At 39.2% G+C, this 26,260-nt stretch overlaps 2 protein-coding genes across 7 annotated transcripts in view; one reads left to right on the top strand and one right to left on the bottom strand.

Annotated features, from left to right (window-relative positions):
• The first annotated feature begins 744 nt into the window (after positions 1-744).
• LOC139976258 (prohibitin-2-like) lies at positions 745-14,564 on the top strand. The gene is made up of 8 exons (XM_071984900.1): positions 745-997; positions 4,471-4,632; positions 5,433-5,557; positions 6,276-6,335; positions 7,053-7,143; positions 9,278-9,420; positions 11,313-11,390; positions 12,547-14,564. The coding sequence occupies exons 1-8, from the start codon at positions 871-873 to the stop codon at positions 12,646-12,648; spliced, it is 888 nt and encodes a 295-aa protein (XP_071841001.1). The 5' UTR covers positions 745-870; the 3' UTR covers positions 12,649-14,564.
• A 1,017-nt stretch (positions 14,565-15,581) lies between these two features.
• The window catches only part of LOC139976251 (uncharacterized), a 54,997-nt gene continuing 44,318 nt past the window's right edge, over positions 15,582-26,260 (bottom strand). For all 6 annotated transcript variants that reach the window (XM_071984872.1, XM_071984873.1, XM_071984874.1 and 3 more), the window contains 7 exons: positions 24,837-24,944; positions 24,569-24,696; positions 23,553-23,637; positions 22,428-22,574; positions 21,821-21,900; positions 20,878-21,175; positions 15,582-18,786 (listed from right to left, as the gene is read on the bottom strand). In XM_071984872.1, coding sequence (XP_071840973.1) covers positions 17,084-18,786; positions 20,878-21,175; positions 21,821-21,900; positions 22,428-22,574; positions 23,553-23,637; positions 24,569-24,696; positions 24,837-24,944 — 2,549 coding nt within the window. In that variant the 3' untranslated portion in view covers positions 15,582-17,083. The remainder of the gene's footprint in view (positions 18,787-20,877; positions 21,176-21,820; positions 21,901-22,427; positions 22,575-23,552; positions 23,638-24,568; positions 24,697-24,836; positions 24,945-26,260) is intronic.

Here is a 26,260-nt window from a genome sequence, read left to right as displayed (position 1 = left end):
AGGGTGCTTAATATCAGGCTGCATCAGTCCAATCGAATTTCTGCAAAGTGCCCTTCGACGTTGGTGCCCCCCAGATTAAAAGTGCTTCCGCCGCCCTTGGTCCTTGTACATCGGCAAAAGAAATATTTCAAATTGAAACATATCAATTGGTTTATGTTTTTGCAGTTTGCGATACGGCAACATCCACCTGCACAAACAATCCAATGTTCCTCAGCTATGAAAATTCATTGACCCCCAGGAGCTCTTTCCTCGGCAGTATGAAGTTATAAACGCTGCACCATATCCGCAAAAATCCCAAACAAGCTATAGTTTCAAAACTAATTAACTATATATTGCTAAATTGAGTAACTTAAGCGAAATTTTAATTCGAAATAAACATCAGACTTGCCAAAAATTAAACATTTGACAAAAATTACGGTTACGATAGTAACTACCTTTGTCACGAGGATCAATTTGTTAGCATGAACTTTCCGTGGCAGTACAGTGTAAATGACGCTTTTTCAGTATTTCAGAGCAAACCCCACATTACTTTAAGTCCCCTGAGCAGATAAATATATATAAATATGTAATATTAATATTATCAATTATCGAACAATGACAGGCATCAACATTTTGTGTCCGTATAACATTCCATTCTAAAAAATGTACGGTATCTGTCTGGCCTGTTCAATTGACTTGCTTTGCAAACGGCGTTCCACAGCTATGATGCAACTGTCTTAAACGATTACATATATCCACATACTGTATATATCGTACTACTGTGTATAGACCTTTACTCTGCAAAGCGAAATACAGTGCACGTGTGTCCTTGTGTGAATCAATGCACTCTGAATACAGGATAGGCTACCACTAACAGTAGTACTTCGTAAAATGGCTCAACAAGCAAGAGATCTTTTGGGGCGAATGGGAAAGGGACCAGCTGGCTTATCCACAGGAATAAGACTCCTTATAGGTGCTGGAGCACTTGCGTATGGTGTTAAAGAGTCTCTTTACACAGGTAGGCTTCATCTAGGTTCAGTCGGTGCATAACTTTTGCCATGGCATTATAGGCTAGGCCTAAGTTGGGCTAGCCTAACTTAGGCCTAGGTTAACTTTAAACTTATATAGGCATCGGCTAGCCTAGGTCATAAAGGTAAAGGCTTTACTTGGGTTAACGAAGCGAAATGTTACACGTTGGGTTATAAGTATAGTTTAGTTCAAAACACAAGGGATCAGTAGGGACACTCCAGAGTCCAGTCACCATCAATGATCAAGCCTTCTATTGTTCTAGGACCCTAAAGAGCTGGGGTGGGCAACCTATATGGCCCGCCAGTGATTGTTTGGCTGTCCGTGAGATGTCTCAAGAAATGAAAAAAAGTAATCTATATTATATCATCACAAAAAAACGAGCAAGCTGCTTAGAATTTATTGGCACCAATGATGCTGTCAGGTAGGCCTATTATCCCCATCTAGGACCCTAAAGAGCTGGGGGTGGGCAACCTATACGGCCCGCCAGTGATTGTTTGGCGGTCCATGAGATGTCTCAAGAAAAGAAAAGATCAATCTATATTACATCATCACAAAAAAACGAGCAAGCTGCTTCAACCCTTTTTAATTCCTCAGTGAATGAGGTCGCCAGGAGGAAAATCCTGTGGCGACTAGATCTTTATTTTTCCCAAATTCTGGTCGCCCAGAATGAAAATGTGATTGCCACTTTGATATGCTAAATATTAGTACAAAAAACAGTAGGCCTAGGCCCAACATCGAGTAGCACTAGACTGTACATGTGTACACGCACAGAGTCGTATAAAGACGTATAGGATAATAGGGTTGGGAGATGTATCGAAAATTATTATTATCGCGATAATTTTTTTTCAAGACGATATTTTTTTAGGATTGAACAAATGACGATGACTTCTTGTGAAAGAAATTTGAAATTAATGTGGGAAAAAAATGCAATTATCCTTTCTCCGTTTTATGTGTAAATGTTATTTTAGCATTCCATGGTTAAGAAAGTTGAAAAGAAATCAAGTTTATCAACTTCATTTACTGACTTTTGAACTTTGTTAAAACCCGTCCTTTACAACATTCACTGTATAGAGAACAAAACTCTGAAAATCAGTAAAGAAATTACCAATTGTGTAGGAAAAGTAAGTTGGTACACCTTTCAAATTTTACGAAAGATCGAGCAAAATACTTTCGAAAAATTCACGCGAAACTGGCATATCGTGCTAAATGCAAAAAATGTCATGTAAACAAGGCTCTAGTACACCCATTTATGAATTAACCATAAGACCACATCTGGTGTCAAGCGGGGGAAAAAGAAAGTATTTCTAGAATTTCCACCAAAAAAGGAAAAATTTTTATCCTACCACAGTTAAGTGTATAGTAAATAGCCTAACCACTTCGTAGGTTACGGATCTCACGTAACAACAAAAACACAACTATAAATTGTATTTTGCGAAGTTGACGTTCTCTACAAGGACATGGAAACAATATTTAGCATTTAGTTAAGTGGCCTAAAATATGGAATTGCAAGGTTTACTTTTATAAATATGACCATACCGTAGCTATCGGGGCCATGATATCGTGCTATGTCTGTATGGTATAGACTGTGCCTCGTGTATCATGGGGAAAAGATTGTTTTGTTCATGCGGAGGAGTCGGTTGGCTTGAGGTGTGTTTTACTTACCTTCATGTTACGGGTATATTTACCTACTTTTCTTAAACGTGTAAGATAATATTTCGCATAACTTTACCGATCCTTTACTGACTGACCTAATTAATTCTAGAGTGGAGCCAAAATAGTTTACTCCATGAAAAGTTCTTTGGAAACGTGCCAAAAATGTTAACAAACAGGTGTTAGACAGGGGGTTGCAACTTGCTTGACAAGGTACCTGGTAAAATTTGATGCACATGTAGCCTACCAAGGTTAAACACTGCAGTTGTAAACTGATGTACGTATAGTGCACGCTGTTCATTGTTAGGCAGTCTTGAAACGGGGCTTTGCCGAACGTAGTTTGTTTCATAATATCGACAGTTTTGTAAGTTAAACTTTTTAAAGATTGTAAGACGGATTAAATCTCTTTTCATTTTATCACATAATATTGCTACTCTAACTTGTCATTTTAAAATTTTGAACAGTTTCGTGACAATTTTAATTCGTCATGGTGAAATTTTCTGTTGCAAAAACTGATCGCCACAGTATTATAGGTCTGGCGACTAGCATTAATTTTTCCAGAAATTCTCATCGCCAGCCGAGAATTGTGGTCGCCAATGCGACCATGGCGACCGTAATTAAAAAGGGTTGAGCTGCTTAGAATTTATTGGCACCAATGATGCGGTCAGGTAGGCCTATTATCCCCATCAGTTTAAGGAGTAGCTGCAGAATACCCCGCTGGATCCGATATTGTGGTTTTGACAGAGACGAACAACGGCCAACGCAGTCTTATAATGTGCTTGAGTAGATGGCGCTATTATAGAATTGTTAAAGTTATTGGACTTAAAAATGTTTTTTTCCTTTTTTCTAATGTACAATGAAGTGTAAAACAGGCGATATCCAACGGGGTATGTGGTCCGTTTTGGTTTATGTTGCCGACAAACGGACTATGCAGTCATTCTGTAAAGAAAAGTAAAGCAGGAAGATGTGGGGTGACATTCATGGGGATCTGGGGCGACACCCAACTGGCTGCATAGTCAGAAGTGGTGGATTGGGAGTTGAAGTATTTAGTAGCCACGAACCAATGGGCTATGAGGTCAGAGGTTGTGAAATGGGGGTTGTGAAGTATTTAGTGGCAACGAACCAACAGGCTACGAAGTCAGAAGTTTCCTAACCCCCTAACCCTAATCCCTAACCTTGTTTTTAAGTAAACCCAACGGGCTACGAAGTCAGAAGTGTTGGAATGGAGGTTGAAGTATTTATTGGCTACGAAGTCAGAAGTTCCCTAACCCTATCCCTAACCCTAACTTTAACCTCATAGCCCGTAGCACCTATTTTGGTAAAGTTTCAATAACGAGGGGTATTCGACAGCTATGCCCAGTTAAATATCAACTGTACTGTAATGAAATTATGTTTTTTGTGAATACATACACCTATTGCTTGAAAGTCCTCAGAAACAAAGGTTTGAAATCAACAGCAGGTCGTTGGTTAGGTCTGGTCCAGTCAATTTTTCACTTATGTCTGGCCCAATCATTCAAAAAAGTTGCCCACCCCTGCTATAGGGCCCGGCATATGTACTTCCTCATCATTAGCAAAATATGGGTTCCATGGCTGCACAGCATAGTCCAGATGATGCCTAACCAACTGCTAAAAAACCCTTAAAAGCCTTCATTGTTGGAAAAGAAATTATCTAAATAGTATCGTTTACTAATTAAGTCTGTTTAAATAGTGAATTCCAAAGTGGAATCTGAATGATGAAGAACTTCCTAAACACTGCTTGGTTTGGTTTCATGAATTTTGACAAAAGTGTATTTCTCATGCTTTCTTTTCCAGTGCAAGGTGGTCAGCGAGCAATCATTTTCAGTCGTATAGGGGGTCTACAGAACACCATCTACAGGGAAGGCCTACACTTCAGGATACCATGGTTCCAATATCCGATTATATATGACATCCGTGCCAAACCCAGACGAATCTCTTCACCAACCGGTAGCAAAGGTAAAATTTTTGTGATGATTTGACAGAAAAGGTCCATGCTCAGTCACATGTTTGGTGTTCTCAACCTGTTGACATGGAAATGCTCTCTGCAATTCGGTAATTCATGCAGTATCATGTGTAAATCATGTGTAGTATCTGTTCTCTTTTAAGGGGAATGGTGATGCACACCCTGACGATGATCACACACTCACAGTCCCGATGCAAGGGGACTGGGGTTGAGAGCGGATCAGTCGTTCAGTAGTTGGTTTTGTGCCAAGGTTCTTTGTAATCCATTTGCACACAGATTTGTTTGCAAGTACTGCTGTACAACGTGACGATTATCCGTGACGATTCCATGGTAATTGTCGTTAGACAGTTTGAAGGCCTCTGATATTGATCAATAAGTATTAGGCAATTATAGGTGAAACTCAGCTCATACCATGTCAGAAAGAAAAAGCAGTAGAAGCTCTAAAAATTTCTGCTCAACAGGGATGAATAAATATCACACAATCGTGATTTTATCTCAAGATGCAGATCAGCTTTATTGTGTGGAACACCAAGGCTTAGATGTGGACTTGTTTTTGATGTCCTGTAGACTTGGTGTTTATAGTAAGTTAGTTAGTTTTAAATTTAAATTGATCAGAGCTCCCCAATTGCTACTGAACAAGCTTTTGGCATGTCAACGGAAATCATAAACACACACCGCTGCATCAAAGTCATTTTTGACTCTGTACAGAATGTTACACAGTACCGTTATAGTTCTTATTACAATGTCTTGTGGTGCGCCGTAAGTAACTATTTAAATCTTTCCCACTGCACAGATTTACAAATGGTCAACATCAGCCTCCGAGTCTTGTTCAGGCCCATTGCCGATCAACTGCCGCAGATCTGTCGTCAGCTGGGACAAGATTATGATGACAGAGTGCTGCCCTCTATATGCAATGAGGTAAGAGTCTCAGTTCACTTGTTTTTTTTCATCCAAAATCTCTTATATGTGATGATGATTTGCTGCATCACTTTTAAAGCAGGTAAAATATTTAGTCATGGTTGGGGTGCCGGTGAAGGCCCTTCTGCTAATATCACCCGACGCCCGTCAATGTGACTCAAAATCTGAATCTTCGGCCAGCCTTCTGTTTAGAAAATGCAGTCATAACTTGATATTTTGCATCGCAACTTACAATCACGCATAACATGTCTATCTATATTCATCCTATTTGTTAAACCGATTGGTGTTTTTTCTACCTTTTGAAATAGATTCAGTTATCATTAGTTTTGGTGAACCAACAAGAGTGTCTTATGAGATAAACTTGTCATTTGTAAAGTGGCGATAAAGCTACAAGGAACAAAGTGTTTTACCGAGGAACAGGAATATATATTGTCGGGATATAGTATGGTGTATTATATGATGGGTCACTGACCTTTAACCCTGTGTTTAGAGTTTTGTGACCATACATGACAATAGCTAAAGACCAGTAGCGTAAAGACATCACACCAGTTGGAGAAACCCCATCTGTAGGGTAGTTTTTAAAATAAATTTTTTTTTTTTTTTTTTCAATCCGTACGATTTCAGCCAAGTTTGTAAATGTAACTCACACCTCTTGAGGAATAATTTTAATGTTGCTTCATAACTAAATCAGGCTCTTTATTTTCTTGTTCCTTTTCAGGTTCTAAAGGGGGTAGTCGCCAAGTTTAATGCTTCACAACTTATCACACAGAGGCAACAGGTACTGTATGCCCAGTTGATTTACAAAGAATCTAGGGTTCACTTACTTCCCATATTGGATTCCACGTTTGGTATTTTGGGGTTGTTCTCTCCGATCTTGAATCCCGCATTGGGAAGTTTGGGGGGGGGGGTTCACTTCATATCTTGAATCCCGCATTGGGAAGTTGGGTTTTTTTCACTTCATATCTTGAATGCTGCATTGATAATCTTGAACATTAAAGGGTGTGAAGACTCGCGCAAAAAGATATGTCTAATGTCGGTAATCTGACCTAGTGTCGAATGAGGCGTATCAGAAGTGTTAGACACCACCATCGATCCCAGAAAATACACACACAGCTTGCTACCGTCAGTAATTAGACACTAGTGTACAGTGAGTACTTACAGCTGCGGTCAATACCCACAGCACAGTGTACAAACCATACAGCGATGAACATCTCAGTTCCAGCTAAAGATAACAAGGTATCACGTTTCATTACTGTCTGCATTTTGTAGCGACAAGAGAAAATCTTCCCTTGCAAGCAACAGAAAGTTCACTATTTTGGGCGAGTCTTCAATGCCTTTAATACTGTAGTTTCTTCAATCAGACCTTCCTTTGTCATTACCAAGAGGGTGGAGAACAGACTTTGCTACTGAATATTCATATTTCCATGTAGAGTGCGTAGTGTATCCCTAATGGGCATCACTGTCATACTTTCCTCCTCTTTTCTCGTTTCTTAAGGTCAGTGTTCTCATCCGCAAGCAATTAACAGAAAGAGCTAACGACTTTGGCATCATCCTGGACGACGTCTCCATCACCGAGCTTAGTTTTGGTGAGTTGATGATACAGCTGTGCACTCTGACTGGAGAAATGATGTCACAGTCTTACTTGGAGGATGTAAACATTCATGTAAAACCTCCAGACAGAGTCACATATATTTATTCATGTGTCAGCTTGTTTATATTTGGGGGTACAACATAATTAGGTCGTAGAATGGAAGACTTTAAGCAGGCATAGAAGTCTGTGTATTACACAAGTTCAAATACAAGTTCAAGTTCAAGTTACAGCCATTGGGGGTTATACCCTCCTCCTGTTCCCCCCCCCCATACTCACTGACTTTCTGGGATTTCTTTACCTTCAGAAGGGGAAGCATTAGACCACATGAAAGAGTGCTCTGATCGAAGACAGTGTTCTTAAATGGAATTTTAAGGTCCAAGAAACCTCATGAATTTTGATGCCAAGAGTACAGTAGTTGCCACTTTAGCCTTTCACTGTGTTACAAAAATGGAGTTGAATTACCTAGCAGAAGGCACGCTGTTGTCGTATGTAAAATAAAAAAGATGACGTTCTACTGCAATATTATTAAGCACCAGGCTTGGGGCGATTACATCTGAATGTAATCGATTACGATTACGATTACTTGAGAATGTATGATTACGATTACAGCCTAAAGTTGAAGTAATCGATTACGATTACATTGTAATGTAATCGTGATTACAATCACGATTACATTGTGGTTAGTTGCACAATCCTCTGCATATCTGTTTAATATACCTCTCTGCCAGGAAATAGGGCAATGAAGTAGGGCAAAGGAAGGGCATTTACAGTATATACGGACAAAATTGTGGAAGTATATCTACAATTCCTACCAGGCATTACACATTTATGCCTTAACACGTTTAAGATGTGTAACCCATAAGTCCAGTAAAAAATACAATTTAACAGACAAAGAGTAAACAGACAAATACTTAAGTAAAACAAATGAAGATTTTCATGCAACACCATATTTTGTAAACTAATAATTTCTGCATAGCAGCAAAACTAAAACTCTTTTACATTATAACACCGAAATAAAACTAAACAGCTTTGAAATGGGGCATTCCACAGTACATGGGACATGGAAGGCCAAAGTAAAAGTAAATTATTGTCATCAAAAAGTGGTCAACTCTGGTAAAGCAAATTCTGATCCACCAAAATACTTAATTTGCAGTGATTTTTCAGCAACAAGGTTAATTACATTAATTAAAGAGGTGTAAATGGTGCAAAGTTGGATGGGTTATTGGACAATGGAATGTAGGCAAATTTCTGAATAACTTTTTTCCCCACAACATGAGATGAGTACAATTAACATTTTACTAATGAACATTGAAATGTCCCGTCCGTGATGTTTTCACAAGAATTTTTATGCTAGCTGCCGATGCGTTTTGCAGTATTTCTGTACAAGCATTACTGCCATTACAGTATGCTATAACAAACACCTGAGCCTTGTGGCCCACTGAACATGGCAAATGGAATTATTTATCAAATTTACTTACTTAAATTTAATACTAATTTAAAGGGTGTATTTTGTCAGCCTGACTGTTATTGTTTGTTAAGTGTTTAATATAGAACTAATAAAATAATTTTCTATAATCAGCACACCATGTCAACTAATGTCAACCAGTTGTGTATGCAAAAGGATTGTGAACGTTGAGAGGCAGCATTGAACAGAATAATTCAGGTGATAAAAAATCCTTGAATATGGCGATCAAATCCCCAGTACTTCTTAGTATAAGTTTATTGTGCTAGAGAATTCTAGAAGCAGGAACACTTCTTTGGTCACACTAAAAGCCAAAAGTAAGATTTAGTTTTAATCAATTTCTACTAATTTTGCCCTTCTCATTCAAATTTCACTGTAATCATAAATGTAATATGATTACGATTACTTTGCCCTTGTAATCGATTACGATTACGATTATTTGTAATTTTCACAAAAGTAATCGATTACGATTACGATTACTTCAAAAAATGTAATCGATTGTAATCGATTACGATTACTGATAACGATTACCCCAAGCCTGTTAAGCACCATTTTGTCTACATCGTTATGATGTTTTGCCAGTTATGTTACATCTCCTTGCCACCATCTGTACATCTATCTACCCCTCCTTATCCCCCTCTCGTTTTTCCCTTCCGACATTGTCTAGGTAAGGAATACACCGCCGCTGTGGAAGCCAAGCAGGTCGCTCAGCAAGAGGCACAGAGGGCGCAGTTCTTAGTGGAGAAAGCCGTGCAACAAAGACAGCAGAAGATCGTCCAGGCCGAAGGAGAGGCAGAGGCAGCTTACATGATATCCTTTTCTCAGCCTTGTGCGGTTAATTAGCATGTTTAATAGGCAAATTTTGAAGAGTTTGTAAGGCAAATTTTAAAATGGAAGATTTCTCAGGGAACAAACTGACTAGATAATGTTTTGTTACCTCGAACAGGTTTGTACGAGTTCAGTTTTGTAACTGTTTGAAAAATCTCATTCAATGTGCTGCTTTACTTTGAGACTTTCCCGCCCTTGCATGTTTGTGCTGTTCAAGCAATGTATTGTTCCTCTTCTGTCTCACCCTGTAAGGATGACTGTAAGTTTGATATGTCTGTAAGACCAGTAAAAACCACTGTTAGCAGCCTGGCTGGTATTTCTATAAACTCTTTTATAACTTTGAGAAATGACCCTTTTGAACGGAGTGAGGTTCATCAACTAAAATGACTGGACTATTGAGTCTAATGCACAGACAATAAGGTCAGTTCCTCAGCTGCAACACTAAAACTGCATGAAAACATGAAGACTTGCATGACCCCAAATGACACGTTTAACGATATGTTACAAATTTTGTCGTGGGAAGATGGTGTTGAATGTAATGCAAGGGTGCTCTCTTGTATATATGGAGTTAAAAGAACGTGTCTGTGTCAAGTTGTTAGAATTTATTAAAAACAAAATGGATTAACATTACCATCAAGGCCTAGATGTAGACTTGGTGTTTATAAGTAAGTTAGTTAGTTAGTCTAAACAGCTTAGTGAGGGTAGTAACATGTAACAAGTCTAGGCCTATACTCATCTGTTATGGATTGATTCATTTGTAGATCCAGTGTTTTATTAGTTAGTCAAAACAGTTCAGTGAAGAAGGTAACTTATGATATAATATTTATATTGTGGGGAAGTTACTGGAACTTGTGAAACCAGCTTTGCAGTACATTTTGTACACATGTAAATTGCTCTTTTTTACTTCTTGGTCATTGGATTTGGCAATATATTACATATATACACAATCCCACTGCTTTAATGGTTTAAAAGGTACCCAGAGCAAAAAAAAAAAAGATCAGTAATTCCCTCGCAACCAGATCGATTGAGAAAGTCAGAATTGCTTCTATTAACCTGCCCCTCCTCGGTACTACACCTATCTTAGTATTTTTTATTGCCTGTGATGATTATCGAAAGCTTGACAACCCTGTGTCTCTTGATCGTGAAGGACAACCGACCATAATTCCCATCAGGCAGCGGTGTCTGTCCTGAAATCATTCACCGCGGGTTCAGTCTGTAATCTTGATGGATGTCCTGCCCAGGGTTCTCTCTCTCTCTCTGAGCGTTACCCGCTCGAGAGTTGGAGAACCCTTGGCATTCGGTGGACATACATTGTAAGGCCGGATTGACAGTAAAACACCCCCCCACCTTGTGGATGAAACTTGCGTGAAGTCCAGCAAGCACCGTCCTAGCGGTGGTACAGTTGGGTACATTAGGCATGGGGGTGGGAGTTGAGGGAGGAAGAGGGGAGGTAAAGGGTGGTGTGTGAAGGTTGTCTGGTCATAGTGACACTGTTGACTGATAACCATCTTTAGTAATCTGAGGCATCTGTGTACCGAGGTGTTGGATTAGAAGCCTAGAGGTTTAAAAATAACTTCTTCAGAAAGTTTTGCTTTGTAGGTTTCCATTCTTTAAACTCTTACTATCCCATTACAGTGTTAATTAATATTTCAGAGCATTTTACCTGCCTACTGTATATGTTGTACCAAGAAATGCATCGTACTGTGAGTAATAACAGGAGCATGAACAAAAAATGTCTAAGTGTATAATAGATGTTTAATGCGAGTGTAATATGACTGTTTGGTTACAATACCAGCACTTACGTACATGATGTACACCACAGTCACCGTTACATGTCGTCTGTCGTCAAATTTGCCTTGACATCATTTTCTTACCTCGGTGAAGCTATCACGAAGAATCCCGGTTACCTGAAGCTGAGGAAGATCAGGGCGTCACAAAACATTGCCAGGACGGTACGTATTTTGTATGTCTTTAAACTAATAAGGATAGTAAGGATAGGAAAGTAATTTCAATGGTGATGTCCTTCTAAGTTAGTTTAGCCAAGTCTGTTCAGTGAGAAGAGGTGGAGATAGAACCCTACTTTATCTTCGTAAGATGACTTGATAAGGCGAGGGCTGACGAGAAATTTATCTTTTTGACAAATTGGTTGGGAATCATAAAAGGATGACTAAGTTGGCTATTAAAGTCCATTGATGATACTGGGCGGGGGTGGGGGGAGGGATGGGTGGAGGCAGGGTGCCATTTATTTAGTTACTATTTCATTTAATTCATAATAATTGGAGGGCCAGGGGTGCCATGTAGTTGGTTATTTAATTTTCCATTGAAGGGGGGGGTGGGGGTTGGAAGCAGGGTGCCATGTACATGGTCATTTCATCCAATTGATAAAAATTGGAGGGCCAGGATGCCATTCATTTGGTTATTGAATGGATTAAGATGGGGGGGGGGGGTGCAGTGTGCCATGTATTTCAATGTTTATTTTGTTCAATGTTTATTTCAATGTTTATTTAATTGATGATAATTGGAGGGCCATACTTGGTTACTAAATTCAGTTGATGATGGGAGGGTGAGGGCCAGGGTGAGATGCACTAGTTTATTCAGTTCAATTGATAACAGTGGGAGGGTCATTGCATTGAAATATTGTGCCATAATACTGAAATTCAATTGACAACGACGATAGAAGGATGGAAAGGGGGTGCCATCTACATGAGTAGTTAACTCACTGATTAAATGCAAGATTAAATGCAATTTTTACCAGAAATGGCACATCAATTTGTGAAGCAATTTTCAAACTTGAGAGTTTATATATTTGTAATGGTGGAGATGTTATAGATCAGTGCTAGGGTAGGTAAAGGCAAATGGTATTAGCACCAGTGAAATGCAGCATCCGGGAAGTTGTTGTGGGGTCGGGCACTAGCCGTCTAAATCTCAGTGAGTTTACCATCCATAGCTGGGTAGAATGCCTCCCGAACTATAAAGAAGTCCAAACTGACGTATGAAAGCTGGTTGAATACACACCCCACTTGCTTTGTGAAATCACGATCCAGTCGGGCTTTGTACAAAGAGGCTATCCAATGCATTGGATGTTAAATCAATGTTTTTGCTCGACAGATCGCCCAGTCCCAGAACCGTATTTACCTGAACGCGGGAAGCTTAATGCTGAACATAGCCGACTCGGATTACAGTAACACAGCCCAGAGCCGGAATAACTAACTGTTACTTACAGACAGAAAGACAGACAGACAGATTTGTACATAATCAAGAGGCGTTTGCAAACTTGAAGAAGAAGAAGAAGACAGTTTACTAGGATTGGTGAATAGAGAAAAGAAAAAAAAACCTACATCTTTATTGTGATATCTTCAGTGATTTAAATGGGAATGGGAAACACTGGATATTAGTGTCATTTATTATTCTGATTTTGAATTTTTTGATTTTGAATATTTAAACACTTTCTGATCATCCACTGGAAGGTTTGCTATGTTGTTACAGTTGCTGGTAGGTCTAGGTAGTATCAAAGGAACAGACAAATATATCAGCAGTAGTGGGATCTTCCTTTCAACTCCAAATAAAAAAAATTTCTGCCCTGTGGTAAAAAAGAATCCAATTAAGTGACGATTCTTCGAGTTGTCCGGTCATTTCACACATGAAATTATCTGGGAAATGTTAAATTTTGAATCTGGCAACATTTTGTCAGAAAAAAGTAACTAACGAAATGGTTTGGTTGCGGATGAACTAGTTACTACTAATACTAGCCAACATTGCCATCAGTGCTACAATTTACAATAAGTTTATAATAGTAGAAAATCAAATGATCTTCTCTCACGTTCAAACTTAGTATTAATAGTATCGCCCCCCTCCCCGCCCCTTCCCTCTGTAGTGTTAACTTTAATCTTCTAAATTTTGGTGAAATTTTGGAGAAGCAAAGGCATCCAGTGTACTACGTTTAGGAAACAAATCTTTGTTTTGTAGTTATAACTGTCATATATTTAATGGCATTAAGGCATCAAGGTAGGTTACCAAATTCACAATAATGGTCTGATGATGTTGGATGATCCAATGAAATATCCAATGGATGTTGGAATATCCTCATGCAGTTCTCTCCCACTCTCAAAGCATTTTGCGTTAGTGGATCGAGACATTTTAATTGGACAGTCCTTAATCTCTTTCGTTTTCTCAAGCAGAAGGCCGAAGAGAAAATAGTTTGAAGCAAAAAAAAAAAAAAACAATTCTCCGCATGTTTCAAGGGAGAGTTATTACATATAATTTCAAATATAATGACAGTATATTGCAAACATCCATAAAAGTGTTATGTTATGAATATTCATGAAACAAAGAGAAAAGGTGTTGCACATTGTGGAAAACTGACGACGTTTGTAAGTTACTCTCGATTATAAATATCTAAATGAAATTTACACTTGCATAATAAGATCTTATGTACAATTATACAAAAACCATAGAAATAGAACACAGAGAATGCTGTCTCCCCCAACTGTGCATATACAATGCGTGTTTCTGTTTGAGGTAAGGTATGCATGGTTAGTTTTTAACTGAATATTCATAATGTCTGTTGCATATTTAACATAATTAAGGTTGCAGGAGGGTGTTAGCATTCTCCATGTTATTTGATAATATTTATAACAAAAACAAACCAACTGTTTTTATGTCTAAGGGTGATTATGGTTTCTTGAAAAATTCTTTGACCTTTTTCTTTGCATCCTCCTTTTGTAAGCCACCGATGTATTGAGAAGTTGATTAAAACTTGTGATGATCTTGATAAGGAAAATTCAGAATCTGCTACTTTTTTGGTGATGCAAACTAAAAAACCTGAGAAATTTAGGATTAGTATGAAAATAGACCTGTTTTAGGTCATTGTGGTTGGGTTTAATCTAAAGCTGTATTTATGCATTCTATCACAAAGACGCACAAAAGTGACAACAAACCCTAAAGATCGTCCTCTTTTTCAGTCTTGACAGGTTCCTTACAATCGATAGAACCAGAAAAAGGTATAAACATGGAACAAAATTCATTGGTCAGGTGTCCGTAACGCTATTTATACCAAAGACATCCTTGATTCTCTGCTAAATGAAATGGTCAAGTACCGTACGTAGTGTGTAACAACTCGTTTGGTTTACAAAAGAAAAAAGGGTGTCGACTGGCTAGTTTACAAACAAAATTGGCTCATTTCTTGCAAAATGGCTAATTCCTTTGGAAAAGAAGTATGTTGTCTTAATTATCATGTTGAGATTTTTTTGGAACCTGTCTAAGGTGAAAAAGACGAGTCAAGCTCTTATGCTATGCATCTGTGTGTCTTGATAACAGAATGCACAATACAGCCTTAAATCCCTTTATTTTTTTTTAAGTTGACAAAATATGGATTAGTCTATAGCGAATAGTTGGAAGCAGGACAAACAGAATATATATTGACTCCCTAATATGTGAGTGAAGGTGGCGTTCTACCCCGAGAACATGCCTGCATCCATCTATACCCTCCCCCCAAACCCCCCCCCCACCACAATAATCTGTTGTTAAAAACTCAAATGAAATTCCGCTATGTTTGGAAAGCGGGTGAATACAGTTGCAGTAAACTATAGCACAAAATACTGGAGGTCTAATAGAAAATAATTCTTATTCATACAGACATATTATGTAAGAAATAAATACACGATAACAGTAACGGCAGTGAAATCTTTAAATATATATGGGCAAAGGATATCACGCCTGTAATTAAAATTAGTAAAAGGTACCGAGTTGTGGTGGACACACGAAACCTCTGTGTCATACTATCGAATAACTCACACAATTAGTTTATACTGAATTATAACATGATAGGGTTTCAAACCTAGACAGGTTTTGAACAGAACATAACTTTGTATCCCAGTTTCTAACAAATTCTCACAAAGAAATTGCAATGAAAAAAAGGACAGTGTATCGAGCCCATTTCATTTTAAAACTGGTGTCCCTCGGCTACAGTCCTTACGTCTTACTTATGGCAGTCATTGGTCAAGTCTTCATACTTAACATTTCTACAGTGTGTATGATAACACAATGTCTAGGCAGTGTTAAAACATACTACCTTCCCACACCCCTTTCCTTGTTAAATTTGCCATTACCCATACAATATCCTGATGACCTTTCTTTAATTGCAAAATTGTAACAAAAATATTAACAGGATCTGGTTAAAAAGGATGATGCAAAATTATATTATGGTTATTAAAATATTAGAGTACCAATCCTGGGCTGAACCAGCGGTGTTAAAATCTGAGAAATTTGATGTTTTCATCATAACCTTTCTTCTTAGCATTTCTCATTGCATAAATTATGACGTATGAAGCGAGTCGGGACTAAATGTCACAAATTTCTGGCAAAACTAGCAATGCATTTAAGCATGACATCTGAGTTGTAATCATTTATCCAATGAAGAAGACATTGGGCACTAACAAAAATACCCCCTCCCCCCCCAAAAAAAAGTTGCATTTTGATTAATATTTCAAGTTGTATGATCACATTGTGAACAGAAATCAAACACAAAGATTATGAAAGTTGTTTATCAATACTGCAGACTAAGTTCTAGTGTTCAAATTTGGTGAAGCCATTTTGGAGGCTTTCAATTGTGTCTTATATATTCATACTATGGTTCCTGTGTTAAAACAACTGCTGTACATCGTTAAGACTCGTATAGCAATTACACCATTTTGTGATGCAAATACTATATTATTCCCTTACTACCTCGAATACTGTCAACTGTGTTCATTGGGATGGAGCAAAAAGGTGGATGCTTCCAAACATGCTTTACGTACAAGACGTAAAGATAATCAACTTCATAGAGCAGAACTATGGAATAGTTTAGTCTATACTGTAAATTCTCATATCGTTGGCCAACGGAACATCTTTGAAAGGTAACACTAGCTGTCACATTCTATGAAGCAAAGGCAACTCTTGACAATACTTTTGGAGGCAAAGTATGCCAGCAATATTTCTTTTATGAAATTTGCAAATGATAATTGTTTTTCGTCACAAAGGTAAAGCTTATACCAAAGTAAGTTGTCTATTAAAAGTTTGTCAATATTAGGGTTAACGACCAATGTCAATGATACCCTTGTATGGTCTTTTATTATCTTTTGCAAATTTCTCATCAAAATGTGATACATTTGGGAATCTTCCGTAAACCACCAAAATCCTCCATATTTTGTCATGAAATTTTACTAATCCAGCTAATGACCTAACTTGTTATGGTAATTTTGTAATGAATAGCATCAAACCATTCTTAAATATCAACTCAAAACCACTGCTCTAAATCTTGTTTCAATCGTCATGCGTCCATATTAGGGCAGCATAACTCATCTCTACCACACCAGAAGGTGATGAATGATGCTTCGGTTTACTTTTCCAAATGTATCCTAACCACACGATCGGGATGGATTCTAAACTTTCTCCGTCTGATAAAACACTTGAATTTTGGAGAGCCATTCCAGCATTTTGGTGCCAAACTGTTTTCCTGATTATTGCTGATAAGCTCTGACAAAGGTGTACCGTACACAAATAATAAGATGGAACAAATCAATATTTACTGGCGACAAAATCTCACAGATTCTTTTGGTTACTCGTAAGCGATGGAAGATGCCCCTTAGAATTCTCTGCCTCTTAGAATTCAAATTTTCCAAAAGAAGAAGACTTTTGACTTTTTCTCCTGATGACTAGCTGCCACACCACCGTTCTCAAACTCCTTGTCGTGTTCTGATTCTACCCAATCTTTGCTACTCGCCCTGGCAGTTATGTCTGGCATCGACTTAGAAAGGAATGCCCCGGTCGTGAACCTCTTCCAACGCCTGAGGGTGCCGTACTTGGAGTCACCTTTACCCCTGCGACCCCCTGCCTCCAAAGAGGACATTCTCTTCACCTCTCTACCCAACGAAGTCTGCGAATGATGCAGCGAACCGTTGAGCGAATCCCGTAAATCATTTGAACGGCCGTCGGAACCGAACCCGTCCAGATTCCCGGATAGGGTACGGGAGTCTAATCCGTCCCTCGACTTAAATCTCATGGTAAATATCGACGCCTTCTTAGTCCTCGATCTCTGTCGGAGAGTCACGCCGTATTTTTCCGAAATTTCCTTACGCCTGTCAAACTCGACATCTTCTGCCTCTTCTTCCATTTGCATACTGGCCACATCTTCCGTATTCGTCTGGGGTTCTGGAAGATCGTATTGTTCGGGCTCTTCGAGTGCCCCGCTCTCGGTCAAAAAATGAACATCGCTGGGGTTTGGTTTGTCGTCTTCGCTCTGCAACGTATCCGTACTACCGCCGATGACCATTCCGTCCGACTTATCCTCGGAGGCATCACCACCTATCACCGTTTCTTTGCTCTCGTAAATTTTGCTCCAGTTTCTATTTTCGTCGGAGAAAATCTCTGCTCTGCCATCGCCGACTCTTTTCAAATCTTTGCTCTCGCCGTCGACTCGGTTAAAGTTTGATATCGACTGGCCGTCGCTGCACCCGCAACTCTCTACGAGGCAGAAGTCACAGTGGCATCCCTTCTCATGGACAGGTTCCATGCTGCTGGCCCTCGGGTTAATGTCACCGATGATACCGAGGAGATCGGCCCCGAGCTCTTCCATAGCCATGGACAGTCGGCTTCTATCGCCCGCAAAGATGTCCACCTTGGTTTCGAAAGGCTGCTCTTTGTCTTTAACTCTTTTGATCACATGTCCACTCACTTTTGTCTGTTCTAATTTCTTTTTGTCCTGCGAAGTCTTTCGCCTTTTTAGAGTACCCGAATTTGTGCTGTCGCTTTCAATATCGTAATCGCTGTCTTCGCTCTCCTCGAGGCATCCGTTGACCTTGGACCTCAATCCCAGGGTGAATGGACCGGGAAGGTATCCATCCTCTTCATCGGAGGAGTCTGTCGATGAAGAGAGGTCGTCGGCGGAGCCAGCGATCGACTTGTGTTCCGCAATGTTCTCCAGACCGACGAACGCGTGCTCGGGGTGGTGCACCCGGTTCGGTGCTACCAACTCCTGCAGAGAGTCGCTCTCCTGTTGCCATAGAAACGAGAACTCTTCCAGAGTCTCGTCGTTCTCCTCTAGAGTCGTCATGACGACGCTATCCCGGTTACTGGCAATGTTTCCCTCCACCGCGTCCATGCAGAGGGGCCTCCCACAGTCGAGACTGAGTTTCTTCTCGCGGACTCCAGTGATAATCGACGAAACTGGAATGTTTAGAGAAAACACCTTCGAGAGGGCCTTTAGGGGTATCTTGGTGCTACCATCCATGGCGATATCGATATCTATTTCAGCTATCTCCAACATCGTAGTAATGGCATCGAGAGCAACTGGGGTGGCATCGCTTTGCAACTCTGTCGGAAGGAATGATAACAACAACAAAATAAATGGTTAATTTCAGATGACTAGATCACATTTTCTTCCACTTATAGTTTTAGAATATTACCACTGCTTGATTTTGTTTCATTAAAGGCAGCCACTATGAAAAAATAAAGGCTGTGTGCTTGATTAGTCATTACTCTATGCTAAAACCATTTGCGCAGGCAAGTGACCCATTTAGGGGGTGATAGAAAACTGGACCATAGAATGCATTTGAGAAGGACTCATCTTTTTTATATGTGCTACTCAACTAAAATTTAATACCCGAGTGCCCCTGTATAAAGAGTATTGGGTGCACCTGTACGCAGAATAGTGGAGAGAAAGGGTGCATTTTGAAGAAGTTGAAGAACTTTTATGAGATTTAAATTAATTTTGAATACAAACATATCCAGCAGTCAAGGTGTGTTCACGATTACATATTTTCTACATACATTTAAATCACAACTTAGGTCTGATTTCCTTTCACATTCCATGTGTATATACACATGATTGATTTCTAAAACAAGCAACAACCCAATAATGTCAAAAAGAACACTGCAAAAGAAACTTAATATAATTTTTGTTGTGAAAATTTGGGAGCTGGAAGTAATAAGAAATATAACCATTGTTTTAGGAATGGATACTTTATTGCTTCTTTCCCTTTCTTAATATTTCCTCAAAAGTATCTGAAACTTACCAGAGGCAACTACGTGGATAATAACAACGTTACTACATATAAAATGGAGGCTATTATAACAAATGCTATGGAAGCTTGGAAAATACATAACAGCCGCCACATCAAAGAGACCAAGGTACAGTTACATTATCAACTAACAGGATCAACTTTTAGAAAAGCAACATCCCATGCATGGAAAACTCCTTATAAAGCAAAGATGCCCAACTAGCTGAGGAGAAGGTATGTACAAAGGAACATTCCACACAATGGATACAGGTTCACAAATGGGAAAGGTCGGGGAGGGGGTTTAGATGTATGATCCATATTTGATCTGTTTTAATACTTTTTCTGGAATGTTTTTAAAAACGATCCAGATGCCATGTCAGAAGATAACAGAAGGGATGACATCAATACAGAACAAGACAAGTACAGTCGAGAGGTTTATTGAACACCAGAGAAGAAGTAACAGCAGTACACAGGTAGATAATAAACTTACCTCTCTCAATGGCATTTTGAGCCTTTTGCCAATAAAGAAGCAAGTTAAAAGAAAAAAATATATATAAAACAAAAACGTCATTTGAAGTTAAAAAGGATAATTGAATTTTCCCTCTCCCCGTCCCCACATATGTTTGCTTGCCTTCCTCCCCCCCCCCCTCCACCTATTTTAAGAAAATAGTTTCTGCCTGCTCTTGAAAACCATTGGGGTCCCCTAAAAACAAATGTCTAGTTATGCCCCTGAATATGGTACAAGGATGAAACTGAAAAATCTATGATCATGCCCTCATGTTCAAACTCATATTTAAAAAAAAATTTGCATGTATTCCTCAAAATACGATTTTAACATGAATCAAACTGTATGTGACTTAAGGGGCTCTGCTGGAGATTGATGTACCTAATAAATGTAAATTCTCTAGCAATATATTTTTTTTTTAATGTTCTTTTTTTGCAATGTAAAAATTTCCTGCATCTGGATACAGTTGAAATTGAATTATAGATGTTCAAAGTTTCTTGATTTTTCCTTTATTGTTTAATAAAGTTATATTTTGCTAATGGTCTCCCAACTTGTGTGGCATTCCAAGGTTTTTCACTCAGTGATGTTTATCATTAAGGGTTGGGGTGTGATTATGACCCACAGAAAGGTCTTTGAAAACAATATGCTGTCAGGTCAAAATCTTACATCATTTGACAGTTGAGCCTTGTTTTTCTTCCCTTTATATTCTTCTTTTTTTTTTTAACAAAGTATGGGCAATATTTCCCATGACATTTCATCGGAGATTTATTTTTTTTGTTGGCAGCTAGGAAGTAAGTCAGAATATTAAAGTTGCCAATTTCAACTGTATCCGAAATTTTACGATTGAGTGCATTTGGGTTTGATATTTCAAGATAAATAAGTGTTCAGTGTTGCTCTCACCTTCTCCTTTGTTGTTCTTGTGGATCGTGTCTTCCTCGGCGGCCGTCGTCGTCGAGTTCTGCGTTTTGGTCGGACTGGCCGAGGAAGATGACGATGAATCGCCCACCATGAATATGGATGCAGCGGTGTGTCTACGCATGATGTTAAACCTCTGGGTCAAGGGTATCTTGTTCCCCCCTCGCCTCGGTGACAACTTGCCTCCGGCGTACCCCATCACTGGGATGTCAAGGTCCACGGATTTGGTCCTGGCATAGTCGTGCTTGTTACTGCTTCGGGCTCGAGTTAACCTGTGCAAAGTCTGTACGAGATATCGAAGACCAAACAATTGATTTTAAAGCATACACAACGAAATGTGGTTGCAGGGCAACCGGAGTCAGGTCCAGCAACAGGGACAAATATCATGGAACCCCTCTTTCTAAGGCCTGGGGTCCAGGGGCCTGGCAAAGAACCCTTGGCCAGGGTCAGATTCCCATAATTCTGTGGTTTCCATCATTTGCAGAACTTAATCTATTGGGGGTAGACATAATTATATGACAGTCAGTAGGTCTTTATTTTTGATGTTGAAAATCTCCTTTTTTTGGAGGGCATGCTCCCCTACCCCAACCCATATATCCCATCCCGGTCAGACCTGTGAAGTTGTGCTTATCTCATCATACAGTAGCTCACATATTTCTTTTATTTTCTGCAGTTGTTGTTTAGACACATGTATAGACACAATGAAACTTGAAGGGAGCCAATTGACTCACACAAAACTTATTTCACAGCATATAGATATTAATGGGTCTATGATATTTAAATGCTAATCCAGATGGGTCAAGAAAGAAAAAGAAAAAAATCATTTTTCTAAACAGTTCGTCTAAGAAGTGTTCATATTTTTACATAAAGAGCTACACTGATTTGTACATGATTATTCAAATCACAGAAACTTGCTCATAACTTATACCTTCTCATCAAAATCTTCTATCATGACGTGAATGTAAAGAGTCGCATGGTCCAAGCCTTCAAGATGAATGTGTCGGTAGCCTTAATGGGTAAAAAAAGAGAAATTTAATTGAACAAATATGTCATGCAAAGCAAAAGATAAATCTGATTGGTAGTAGTGGACTACAAGATCACTCTGCCCCCCCCAACTCCAAGCACCCCACCACACCCCCTCAGTTTGACCTCAGTGAGACGGAAATTCATCGCTGCAAGATCAAAATTCTGTACATACACATTCAGTTTTTTTTTTTGTGTGAACCTAATTGCAAACCCTTTATATTATGTGTGGACACAGGTAGGGGAGAGGGTTTCATAGGGGTGTACACTTCCCCTTTCAAAAAAGTGTGCGGTCTAAATATGGCCTACACTGCACTGTTTGATGTCTAAATTAAAAAAAAAAAAAAAAATAATATTTCCAAGGGGAAGGTACTCTTATGGGACTTGGCGTCAGCAACTGCAATTTTAGGCATTTTATGTTTTCGGCTTTCAAATCAACCCCCCCCCCCCTCCCAAAACACCCCGCCTCCCCTTAAGGCTCAAACGGGTACACACTTGCAACTTGACCTTACCTGGCAATAAACTCCGGACTGAGAACGTTGCCTGACCGATATAGTCTCTGCCGATTGGATCCTCGTCCCAAACAGCAAATCTGATCAGAGCAATTTCTGGCATATGCAACGTACAGAAGACTGTCTGGTTCCAATTTGGGTTGAAACCTGCCCCCGAAAAAAAGTGAAAAAAAGTGAAAATAAAGTTCCTCATTTTTCATCTTGAGTATTAATGAAAAATTATTTTACACATTATTTGGACAAAGTTTAGAAATTCTAGGGCCTACAGGAGTCGAACGATTCATTATCGTAGCCAGCGAGCAGACAGGGTGCAAATGAGGAGGACAGCTAGGGGATCAGATGCACGGGGGTGGGTGGTGGGGGGTGGGGTGAATCATGACATAACTTGGTACTGGGTGGTCAAGTGAACCAATTGACTTTTATTGGGACCTTGTAAATAATAATACGTTAATAATAATTATAGAATTGGCACATCGGGCGACCAGGATGAGATCGGGCCTTCGGCATGTACACCTGGAGACCTCGGACCCTGGTTCTGAGCTGATAAACCAGTAGGGCAGTATAGCCCTGATCAGGTGTACAATTGTAACATAAATAAGCAACATTGTTGAAAAGTGCAAACAATATCATACCAAACCCTTCCCCCCCCCTCCCCCTCTCCCTCATATCTTTCTTCAATCCCTCATACCCCTTTTTCCATTCCCATAAAAATAAATTAAATTTGATATAGAATGAAGAGCAAGTTCTGAGTTCACGTTATGATTCTGCAAATGGCTACAAACGAGGGAACAGGCTTTACAGAATTATTCACCCTGATGTTGACGAGCAACTCTACTACCTCTCCTCGTCCCCCTCCCCCTCCCCCACCTCCACCTCCCCCTCCCCCTCATCACTGACTCTGATGTACTGGGCATTGTGGAAACCCTATCCACACTGACCAGAGGGCTAATTTACATCAGAAACAGAACTTGATTTTTATAGCCGAATTTAAATAACTTTGATTGATGCAAAAGATACAAATGCACTGAAATCTAGAGATTTTTTTACTAGAAATCTACAGATTTTTTAATAGAAATCTAGAGATTTTTTTACTGGAGAGCGAGATGAGAGGGATTATTTTCCTACCGTTATCTTGAACTGTTTTTGTCACTGCTTTGATACAGTCAATTGGAAGGCCAATCACTTCAACCTCAACATATGGATCAATAATCTGTAAAATAATGGTGGAAATGAAGAAAAAATAAATTTCCCCATTTAGTCGGACTGGCAAACCTCTTTTTATCACAAAATGATTTTAAAATCATAATAATAAAATAACCATACATCCAGATCTTGTATGTGTGACTGTCATCTGGACCTGTAAACTTCCAATAAATTTGTAATTCTCGATGGTGATGACCGGCCTTAATCTGCTCCAACTTGAGCTCAGAAATGCCCAATTGTCAGTTAGTACTTAGTCTTTGTCAAAACGTTCGTTCCATATTCAATATCGTCGAATTATGACACAAACTGAGGGCGCCTTTCCACAAATCTGCTTTTCAGGAGAATCGGCCTTTAAACGAACCTGGTTTTGACAGATGTTGGAAAGAGGATGTGAGAGCGCACTGATATTAATTGTGACAGGCAAAGTAACAGCAGAATGCCAGGGTCTTGAACAAGACTAGTTAGTACTAGTCCTCTCACTGTTCTGATCTTCAAGGCATACTGCATATTAACTTCAAGTCTGCTGCCATTTCAGTGATTCTTTAAAAGTAAAAGTCACTAGCCAAGATAGAGCAGAAGCCCTGGACATGAAAACCAAACAACTTGATCCACAAGTCCACTCCAGCCTCTTGCACTGAGTCATATCATCAAATCAAATTGTTCTCAAAACACGGAAGGGAATCCCTCAATTTACACCCCTCCCGAGGCCCCATACTGTGAGGCTCCCTTCTTCAGATGAAAGATGGCAACCATCATTAATAAGACCTGCCCCTTCCAAGGCACCATACCATTCTCCTCTCTTAAGATGAATTATGGCAACCATTGTCAAAAAGGCCTGCAAAATTCCTCCCGCAGACAAGGTTTTAAAAAACACATCTTGTATGAATTTTGTTTAAATATACTTCGTAAAAACTGGGTATGCCCTAGCTTTTACTTACCTCACCCCTCTCCCCAAGTAAGCTCTGAGGAGGTTTTGGAAGCTGTTGTCCGCTGATGATTCTTATTGTTAATAACTTCTTCTGATTGGTCAGTGGATCGCATAAATTAGGTTCAAATGCACACGTCTCTGTTGAAGAAGAAAGTGTAGAAATGTGGTCATCAGTTACGTGTGATTAAAGATCTCACAATTGGAGAAACACGTTCAAACACGAGGGAGAGAAATCAGTAAGAAAGCCTGCTCAAAATAAGTCAATTTTGTAACCTCACCTTCGCGCATAACCTGAGGTTTGAGGACGTAGCCACAATTTCCGTTGGACATGAACTTAGCTCTTGCTAACTGCATAACTCGACCTTCTGTTTGGTAGTTTAGGGCAACTGTAGAGCAAAAAAACAAATTATAATAATAATATATTAAGACATCAGTTCCATTCTAATATTCTCTTCTATAAAAATTTACACTTTTTTTAGGCCCTAGTATTGAACATAAATTAGGACAATGTGTGGATGTATTTAACAAAACCTTATTTAATAGGCAATTGCAAAATGGAAAACTGAAAGTGAACACGAGCTGCCTTTCGAACCTCTGGACAAACAATCAGCGTCCATGGCCTGGTGGTTGGGGTGTCCGCATAAAATGCGGGAGGCCCGGGTTCGAATCTCAGTGGAGGCTGGAAGTTTTTTCACTGTTCTGGATTTTCCAACTCATTACGATCTCAATGATATATGTAATTGAAATCGTTGTGAGTTGAAAAATCCAGAACAGTGAAAAAACTTCCAGCCTCCACCGGGATTCGAACCCGGGCCCCTCGCCCTATTTGCGGACACCCCAACCAAAGACATTACACTTAACACCCTCCCCAACCCCAATCCCCACCCCACCACCCAAACCCCATCACCCCCAAAAAATAAAAGGACAATATTAGAAATTAGATGTGCGAATAGAAATGAGGTGATATGACGGGAAAATTACATTTGGTATTAGAGCAAACATGCAAGCCACTCTGCAATCTCTCATATGTAGGCCTATACCAGGTTGTAGAAATTTAAGTAATTATTGCAGCCCCAAAGGTAGTATAATTAGCCAGCATGTTCCTCAGAGAAGAAAGAAAAACAATAAAAACCGGGAGGTCAAAGTAGACTCACATCCTCCTTAATTAAAAAATTACCATTCAGCTGGAACCAAGAATGTTATCCTTGCACTTTCAAAATTGATCTAGCCAGCTCTACATAAGATGTTCCATGTACTGGAAACATTAATATTTTAATAGCAAAGAGTGTTACATTTCTATAAACAAAATTTTGAATACTGAAAACAAAAGCATACTTCAAAAAAACAAAAACAGTTAAGTGATATTTAGGGTTGGAATTTGAAAATTACAAAATGGTGAAACAGTTTCCTATGTGTTAATTATGTCTATACGAAGAAAAGAAAAATTATCCTTAAAATCTGATCAATTTATCATATATAGCTGATGATAATTCTAGAAATGGCACAGAAGGTAGATTAAAATTCCCCTGTTCTGATTTTGGATCTTGTAACATATGGACTATGCTTTCGTAGAACTTTATTAATTTTCTATATAATATAATGTGTCAATTTTGGTCACAGGAGTATAGTCGGTATCCAAACGTGTTTTCTGCGGTCTGCCAGAGAAATTTTGTGCCCACCCCAGTTGCAGTCCTCTAAATAC

This window comes from Apostichopus japonicus, chromosome 11 (genome assembly GCF_037975245.1).
Source record: "Apostichopus japonicus isolate 1M-3 chromosome 11, ASM3797524v1, whole genome shotgun sequence".
Lineage (NCBI taxonomy): Eukaryota > Metazoa > Echinodermata > Holothuroidea > Aspidochirotida > Stichopodidae > Apostichopus > Apostichopus japonicus.
The sequence above is the reverse complement of the archived record's forward strand: the minus strand, read 5'-3'. Positions and strand labels throughout refer to the sequence as shown.